The sequence below is a fragment of the Microtus oregoni genome, unplaced genomic scaffold (assembly GCF_018167655.1).
Source record: "Microtus oregoni isolate MIOR12 unplaced genomic scaffold, Mior012 000007F_ref0000211, whole genome shotgun sequence".
NCBI lineage: Eukaryota > Metazoa > Chordata > Mammalia > Rodentia > Cricetidae > Microtus > Microtus oregoni.
The window spans coordinates 37,288,203-37,297,867 of NW_024543066.1; the positions used below are offsets into that span (position 1 = coordinate 37,288,203).

At 39.5% G+C, this 9,665-nt stretch overlaps 1 protein-coding gene across 1 annotated transcript; it reads left to right on the top strand.

Annotated features, from left to right (window-relative positions):
• Nucleotides 1-2,882: 2,882 nt before the first annotated feature.
• On the top strand, nucleotides 2,883-4,638 carry LOC121450766 (basic leucine zipper and W2 domain-containing protein 2-like). The gene has a single exon (XM_041656044.1). The coding sequence runs from the start codon at nucleotides 2,964-2,966 to the stop codon at nucleotides 4,221-4,223; it is 1,260 nt and encodes a 419-aa protein (XP_041511978.1). The 5' UTR covers nucleotides 2,883-2,963; the 3' UTR covers nucleotides 4,224-4,638.
• Nucleotides 4,639-9,665: the final 5,027 nt, after the last annotated feature.

Below are 9,665 nucleotides of genomic sequence, written 5' to 3' on the forward strand. Positions count from 1 at the left end.
TCTATTAAGATATTTATTCTTCCTATCCACCGAGGACCCCAATCTAAACTCTTTAATTCTGTAAGTACTCCATGTTAAACTCACAGATCCAAGGGATTTACCATAGGTTCCTCATTTAATGTTCATTCTTTCATGTGTCTGTGTCTGGATTACTTCATGCTATATGCCGTTTTCCATTTTTATCAATTTACCTGAAAAATTGGCTTTATTATTTTTGTCTTTCTTTATAGCCAAATAAAACTCTTGTATATAGGAACTATGCTTTTATTGTCCACTCCTCAGCTTTTTAACACCTAGACTGTTTCTATATCTTAGCTATTGTGAATTAAGAAGCTAAATATGCATGGGCATTTATCTTTGTGGTAGGCAATAGACTCTTTAGGCTGTATGTCCAGAAGTGGTATACCTGAGTCTTATGTCAGGTATAGTTCTAGTTTTATTGTGGAATCACAGTTCTGGTTTCAATATTGCCTACACTGGTTTGAGCTATTATGGTTTGTGCTGTGGGATAATGCTCATGTACACTATAAAGATTTTTCACTCATATTGGTTTAATAAAATGCTGATTGGTCAATTGCCAGGCAGGAAGTATAGATGGGATAACAAGACTAGGAAAATTCTGGAAAGAAGAAAAGCAGAGAGTCAGTCACCAGTCAGATGTAGATTAAAGAAGATGAGACTGCCTTACTGAGAAAAGGTACTGTATCACACGGCTAAATATATTGTGGGTTAATTTAAGTAGTAAGAGCTAGTTATCAGTAAGTCTAAGCAATTGGCCATTGTTCTAATTAATATAGTTTCTATGTCATTATTCGGATCAGAGAGGCTGAACAATGGAAGCACAGTCTGTTTCCAGGTTTATTTTCTTGTTGAGGTGCAGTCTTCTTGTGTTGCCATATTCATTGCTTTTCCTTTGATTCAACAAAATATGATCAAGGCAACTTCTGAAAGGATGAATGGCTTATAGTTCCAGGGAGTTAATTGCCATAATGCCAGGGACAACGTGGCAGCAAATGGGGGCCGTGGTAGCAGGAACAGGAAGCAGATAGTTTGCATCTTTAACTGTAAACACAAAAACAGAGAAAGCAGATCAGAGGATGGCAACGTTCTTCCTCCATCAAGGCTACACTCCTGAATCTATTGAAAAATCACCACCAAAAGATAAAGTACTTAAATGTCCCAGACTGGGGAGCAATCTTTACTTAAAACACCACATTTGCCTATGCTTAACTCAACCCTTTGGGCTCCAAAATTCCCCAACTCTGTCTTCTCAGTAGTTGGTAAGATAAATGACCCCTACTCTGACGGGTTGTTCAAAATGGGTGCTTGTTTTTTCAGTGTCTGATAATCAATATTTCATAATTTTAATTTCAAGTATACACTGAACAAATTCCTCAAAGGAATAACTTGCATATCATCTCTAAGAACAGAGCATTTGAGGAAAACCTTGTGTTTTCCTAAGGATAAAGCAATATGTAGATGACTGCATCTGCTTCCATCAGTTATAGAATGTAGGTTCTATAATGACAATTAGGGAGTCACTACTCTGATTATAAGAGAAGGCCGGTTCAGGCACCCTCTCAACTATTGCTAGGAACATTAACTAAAATTTTACTTGTGGTGGGCTGAACTCCTGGAGCTTGGTTGAAGAGAGGGAGGCGGGATCATATGATCAATGTGGGTTAAGATTATGATTGGGAAAACCACAGAAACAGTCCACCTGAGCTACTGGAAGCTCATGAACTTGGACTGACAGCTGTGGATCCTGAACTAAGCCCTCTGAATATGGATTGATTTGTTGGAGGAAAGGACAGACAGTGCAGGACTTATTCTGGTTGCACAAAATGGCTCTTTGGAGCCCATTCCCTATAATGACATACTTTGCTCAGCCTTGATACAGGGAGAGGGGCTTGTTCTTGCCTCAACTTGTTATATCCACTTTATTGACTCCCCAAGAGAGGCCTTATTTCCTCTGAAGCGTGTATGGGGGATAAGATGGAGGAAAGTAAGGGGGATGGGAGAAGAGGAGGGTGGGAGAATTTGGGTTAATATATACAATTTCAGAAAAATTTAAATAAAAAAGAAACATGTAATTTGAAGTAATAAGGGTGGCGGCGGGGCTGCGTCCCCAATACCCCAGCCGCCTGCCCAGCTAGCTTATGCCCCAAAATAATTACACGGACACTGTATTCATTTAAACACTGCTTGGCCCATTCTCTTCTAGGCTAATTCTCACATATTAATTTAGCCCATTTCTAATCATCTGTGTGTAGCACCCCAAGGTGCGCTTACCGGGGAGATTCTAGCCTAGTCCATCTTGGGTCGGATCTTCATCCCGGGAGCGGAGCATGGCATCTCTCTCAGGCGTCTGCTCCCGAGCGGAGAGCTGTGGAGTCTCTGAGCTCACTTCCTCTTCCTCCCAGCATTTTGTTCTGTTTACTCCTCCCACCTATCCTCTAACCAATAAAATGGGCCAGGGCAGTCCCTTTATTAGCCAATGACCTTCCTCCATTAGTAATTGATCTGTGAAAATGGCAGTATGAATAAAGCACATACCATCCAAGTGTGAGGATCGGAGATCAAATTCTCAGAACCACTTGTGAAGCTGGGCATGTTAGTAGATATCTCTAGTCGCAGTACATCTAAAGCAAGAACCCAGCCAAAGACAAAAGATGCTCAAAACCCAGCAATGAATTACTTAACATTCACAGTAGCAAACAGTAATAGTCAACAGCTATTATATATATAGTCAGTCAACAGCTAAGGTGGTTATCTGACGCTATGTGAACCGTTGCATGTTGTCCTACATGAACATATACTCGCACAACGTAGTAGCAGATTAAAACATAGAAGAACCACTCCTCCATTGTCTGCCTCAGCCGCGGCCACCGCCACTGCTGCTGCAGGATCCGCCGCAGCCACAGGTCTCGCGCATCGTCGCTCCCTCCTTGGACAGTAATTTTATGAATAAGCATCAGAAGCCAGTACTAAAAGGCCAGCGGTTCAAAACCCGGAAAAGGGATGAAAAAGAGAAATTCGAATCCACAGTCTTCAGGGATACACTTGTCCAGGGGCTTAATGAGGCGGGTGATGACCTCGAAGCTGTAGCCAAATTTTTGGATTCTACTGGCTCACGTTTAGATTATCGTCGCTATGCAGACACACTCTTCGATATCCTGGTGGCCGGCAGCATGCTTGCCCCTGGAGGAACACGCATAGACGACGGTGACAAGACCAAGATGACCAACCACTGTGTGTTCTCAGCCAACGAAGATCATGAAACCATCCGAAACTATGCTCAGGTCTTCAATAAACTCATCAGGAGATACAAATATTTGGAAAAAGCATTTGAAGATGAAATGAAAAAGCTTCTCCTCTTCCTTAAAGCGTTTTCTGAAGCAGAGCAGACAAAGTTGGCAATGCTGTCCGGGATCCTGCTGGGCAATGGAACCCTCCCGGCAACCATCCTCACCAGTCTCTTCACTGACAGCTTAGTCAAAGAAGGCATTGCGGCCTCATTTGCTGTCAAGCTTTTCAAAGCCTGGATGGCAGAGAAGGACGCCAATTCTGTTACCTCTTCCTTGCGGAAAGCCAACTTGGACAAGCGGCTGCTTGAACTCTTCCCTGTGAACAGACAGAGTGTGGACCATTTTGCTAAATACTTCACTGATGCAGGGCTGAAGGAGCTGTCGGACTTTCTCAGAGTCCAGCAGTCTCTGGGCAACAGGAAGGAACTGCAGAAGGAGCTTCAAGAGCGACTGTCTCAGGAATGTCCCATCAAGGAGGTGGTGCTTTATGTCAAAGAGGAGATGAAAAGGAACGATCTTCCGGAAACAGCCGTGATCGGGCTTCTGTGGACCTGCATCATGAATGCTGTGGAATGGAACAAGAAGGAGGAGCTCGTGGCGGAGCAAGCTCTTAAGCACCTAAAGCAATACGCTCCCCTGCTGGCTGTGTTCAGTTCCCAAGGCCAGTCAGAGCTCGTCCTTTTGCAGAAGGTTCAGGAGTACTGCTACGACAACATCCACTTCATGAAGGCCTTCCAGAAGATCGTGGTTCTCTTCTACAAAGCCGACGTTCTGAGCGAAGAAGCCATCCTCAAGTGGTATAAAGAAGCACACGCCGCCAAAGGCAAAAGTGTCTTTCTCGACCAGATGAAGAAGTTTGTGGAGTGGCTCCAAAACGCAGAAGAAGAATCCGAATCAGAAGGTGAAGAAAACTAAATGTCTCAAGCACACTGCCTAACTCCACACTTTGCGGACGGGATTGCTGAAGCATTGGGGGAGGAAACTCGGCTTCTGTTTTACCAAGGAAATAAATGTTAGGCAGCGAGGCCTCCCTGCTCCGAGCTCGGAGGGGAAGGGGTTTTCATTTCTGTTTTGTTTAAACGGAGCCCTGAGGCATCAGCTAAGACACTTGGGACTCTACCTCTCGCTGTATGCTAATTAAAGCCATTCACCAAGGGGTCAGGTAGGAACCTGAAGCTCAATACTCATGTGACCCCTTTTTTTAGCTGTATTTTCAGGTACTGTGTGAATGCCCCACTGCTGACTGTATCACAGGGCCATTTCAATAGTTGTGTTTCTTCCGCTCGTGGATGTGATTTGACAAACCAGTTTTTTAAATAAATGGCTTTTTAAAAATCAAAAAAAAACATAGAAGAAATGTATTATTTCATTGACCTTGAAAAGTGCTTCTGTCTTGTGCAGATAAAATTGAAAAAATATCCCATTTAAAGCAAATCCCATTCTAATATGTTGCTCCATTTGACCAAACACGAGTCTTCATTTCCTTATTTTTAGGTATATACATACTTTGCTCCCTGTTGCAGAGAGATGTGTTGCGCTTTGTTGTTTGTAGACATGTCTAAATATTTTTATCTCAGTGGTTTATTCGTGGCAGACATGAGAGGCTAACTCTTGGGAAATCCTGTCCCTTGGCAAATAGCCGGGCATTTGAGAGGAGATGGTCTTTGTTAAGTGTGTTCAAGACCAGGCTGTGACCATCAGGCCTGTGAAAACTGTATGAATATAGTACTTTGGCCTTTTGAAAAACAGATGTTCCTTGGTTGTGGTTTTGAAATCAAGTCTTAATCTCTACTACAGACCTGCAGAAACAATCATCATTACATCTTTTGGCTTAGCCCAGGAACTGACATTGAACTTCAGATTTGCCGACAGAACTGCTTTTCTGACAAGGAGCCACTTACTGCCGTGGCATCTTTTCACTTGATTATTAAGATTCCCTCTCGTTGTTCTCCCCCGAGCTTTAATTACAGGATAGCAGCATGTTCAAAACATGCTGCCAGGTTTCTCATTGTACAGGAGACAGAGCATTTTCGCATCCCCTGCGTGTCCTTTATCCCTGCTATTGATTTCCTAGGCAATTCTGTATTGATTTTATCTTCATATTTCAATGCCTCCTTGGTCTCTTTTCTCTCTTATTTCTCTGAGCTCTTAGAACTCTGGCTTTTTCCTTGATCAGTCAGGTCATCCAATTACGATTTATATGTGATCCTTTGGTTTTTTTTTTTTAGTTGTTTGGGTTTTTTTTTTTTTTTTTTTTTTTGCCACTCAGAGGACTCTCCGTGATCCAGGACAGAGCACAAATATTCTTAACAGGATGGCTTTTATCTAAAACTCACATTGGTTTTCTAAACTCTGGCACCAGGGCCAGCAGAAGGTTTAAAAGGGACACATAGCTAGAGGCCTCTTGCCTAATAGTGTCATTTACTGTCTGTCTTAGCTACCCACCTCAGTCAAATTGTCACTATCTGAGACACTCTACCTCATACATATGATGTGGTTTCATCCGGGGGCTTTGTTTCCATTAAGCAACCAATAGTATCTCGAAAATTATATCTTCACTTCTTTTGATAAAAATTAGAAATGACAAATAAAATGGAAATAAATACCAAAAAAAAATCCCAATAGGTTTTCAATTGGAGCAACATCCTGATAGTATCCATGGAGAGATTCCAGCATCTAGTGCAAGGCAGAGTGTTTTATGGTTAAAACAATTTAGCTAAGAGGAAAATAGTAAATGACACCTACTTTTAAGTAAAGCAGGGTGTATACCTTCTGCTGGATGAGTTTAAGAAGGTATAGGTTTGGTCCAAGAGACCAGATCAAATGAATATCATGCATATTTCACAAGACTATGAAACTGATGAAACCTGAATTCACTATGGAAGAGTGGAGAATCAAAATCTTTTATTTTAATAATGGATTGCTTTAAATTCTTTAATGACCTGAAGAGATAGCATGCCACTGGAGCATAAGGACCTCAGATTAAGTACCAGAGCTCACATAAAGCATGCAAACATAATGGCTTACACACAATCCTGGTACTGGGAAGGCAGAGGTCCGCTGACTTCTGGGACAGGCGGCCATGCCTCCTTAACCAAATCAATGAAACTCAGAACAAAAAGAAACCTTCTTTCAAAAAAAATAAAATAAAATAAAAAGTCCTCTAGATGCATCCACGTGAGTGTGTCACCAAGAGTAGTTGTTACACACATGCATTTACTCTGTACTGTGAGAACTGCAAAGATAAGTATATGGAATTGTAGCTTTTATTTTCTTCAGACAAAAGTTATTCTGCGACTTTGCTGTTGTTGTTCTTGTTGGTTGGATATATTGTATGTTTATCATTTTAGGACTGACCACTTGGTGTTGGATAACTAATTTGGAGCTGCATCCTTAATTCTTTTTCTCTCAGTCTGCAGATCTTTGCCTAGGAGTGGGGCTTCATGAGTATTCACCTTCCACTTTAGCATTTCTGTTGTGGTTGCCTTTGTTCAGGTCTTGTTTAGGTCTTGCTTATTATTGAGGCATCTTAGCATAGTTCCACTCACTTCCTGGTACTCTCAATCATATAATCCTTCTGCCCCTTTCTCCATGATGTTCCCTGAACCTTGATTGTAGGAGTTGTGTTGTGGATGTATCCCTTATCAGAAGTGGTTACATGATCAAGTGTTCTCTGCATTTTGATAAATTGTAGCTTTCTGTGAAGGCCTTTTTTTTTTTTTTTGAGACTTCATCTACTACTTTGGCTCTTCCATTCTGTGTGCACATACTCATTTTAACTCAGCTATAATGGCAGATATTTCCACATCATTTCAATGACTACAGGAGCACAAACATGGGCAGCAAGTGGCTATAATCTATTGAATGTCACTTCATCCATTTGCTTGTTGGGCCAATATGCCTATTTTTTTTCTGGGAGTATTAAATTTTATGTAACTACTCAATTCTTTTACAAATGTGTATGTTTGTGGTGGTGGTGGTGGTGGTGGTGGTGTGTGTGTGTGTGTGTGTGTGTGTATGTGTTTGGTTACAGAATAGATATTCATATATCTCTGGTTTGGCCATTTTACCCAAGTAGGTCATATATAGTCAATTACAATAGATATCCTGATCTTCATCCTATAAAATCAGTAAATAAATGGTGGTGGACCAACACAGGGGCTTGTCCTTGTGTTTGAGACCTCCCCTGTGGAAGAACATAGATGACAGACAGAACTTGGTCTCAGATAGTATCAGTGCCTTGTGAGCTTCTGATTCCCACCAAGTCAAACAAAATACTGAGGAGTAGAGCCATCGTAACTGTCTATGTTCAATGCAGAGAAGACATTTCTGTAGAGTGAACAATAAAGAATAAAACAGGAAAGGAGGTAACAAGTGACTATTCTCACTAAGGACAGCACATTCCAAAGAAGAGAGTGACAAACTTTCAAAGCAGAAACAACAAGTTGGTGTGTCTTATCATAAAGACAACGTTGCTTTACTTTGCAAAGTGTGGTGAGCTCACGTTAGACTTTTTAATGACTGGATCACAATATTTCCTCAAAGGAAACTGACCCTGTGGTGGAGAGTTTTCCCCTAGAAGACGAACTCTTATCATTCTTTCCCAAGACTCTGTGTTTAGGCAGCTGCATTAAATCATGATTCCTCTGGGCACCCATGAGCAATATTTATCAATAAATGATTCATTTGTTGTTAAGTATATGAAAAATGTAAATAATTTGAGAATCTCTTATTTTTTTTAGTTATGCTTACTTAAAAGCAGAGAATTTATGTGTGTAGAGAAGAATAACAAAAATCAAGGAAAATCGTGGATTTTACTAGTCAAAGTTTTACTTCATTCCTATATCAAAATTTTGTTTAAATTTTATTATTGAGAATTATTTGTGAATTGATTATCTCACCATGCAAGCATTTTATTTTTTAATAGAATATTGTATATTTATGCTTTGATGATTACAAATAAAATTATCATCACAATATGATTTCAGGGATAGGGGTGTATTTCAATTAGTAAAATGCTTGCCTACAATGCACAAAAGCCCTGGGTTCAATATCCAGTACCTCATGATACTAGATGTGGTGGCACACACTTATAATCCCAAAACTCAGGAAGTATAGAGGCCGTAGGATCCGAAGTTCAAGGTCATCCTCAGCTACAAAGTACATTTGCAGCCTGGCTAAGGAGATTCAGTACATTAGCAGCCTGGCTAAGGAGATTCAGACTAAAGAAAAATAAGAAAATATAACACACAAACAAACAAAAACACCACAAGACTTTCATATTACCTTTCTGCTGCAAACATTTTTTTCTTTTCAGAATTTCTCATAAAATGGTTAATGGTTTTATCTGAGTTCAGTATGTCTATAAGATCTATAACGAAACTACACCAATTTCCATGTTCAGTCTGTTTAAAGGGTAATCAGGGAGATGCTATGTTTGATTATTTTAATGCTTCCTTCATAACTTGCTGCTACTATGTGATGTCAACACCTGTATAATCAGTTTTTAGTATGACAACAGAAAGCAATACACGTTTTTTTCAATACCATAAAGATAGTGAGTCAAAGACAGAAAACATGGTGTTTAAAACATGTATGACAAATTATAGGGGACTGGAGAGATGGCTCAGTGGTTAGGAGCACTGACTGCTCTTCCAGAGGACCCATGTTCAATTCCCAGCACCCATATGTCAGCTCACAACTGTCTGAAGATCCAGTTGCAGGGAATCTGACATCTTCACACCAATGCATATAAAATAAAAAAAAGTTAAATAAACAAATTATAATAAAACAAAAATGGAATTATAACAGGACAGAAAATAATTATACTTTTAAATAATTAGAATTTGCATTTATCCCATGGAACTCAGTTGATAGTCTTATGTAACAGATTATCTTGTCATTATATATTTCTTTCATAATGTTAATATTTATTTCATCAGTTTATCGAGTAGCACGATGTTCCTGATAAAAACATTTCAAAAGACTTCTATGTTGTATATATTTGATTAAGAAATAATAGTCTAAGTTAACATTGGGCATTTGTGAGAATTTATTTTTTACTTGTTTTTTACAGTAACAGTGACTTTATTATTACTGATTTATTATTAAGTAATAAATTTATCAGTGGTAACCTGACACCTGTGAAGTTTCTTTCAACTTACACTGTATTTTACAGCAATGATACATTAGATTTTTAAACAATAGTATTAGATACTTTCTCATCTCTTTCTAACCCAAACTGCCTTTAACACATTTGCATCACTTTCTTTAAAAAGAAATACAGTTTTTTAATTAACCCTCATTATGCCATTTCTGCCAAAAAATCATATTTTCACATTTTGTAAAATCAAAATG

Excerpts from the sequence above, each read along its gene's own strand:
- LOC121450766 (XM_041656044.1), top strand. The coding sequence starts at position 2,964 with ATGAATAAGCATCAGAAGCCAGTACTAAAAGGCCAGCGGTTCAAAACC.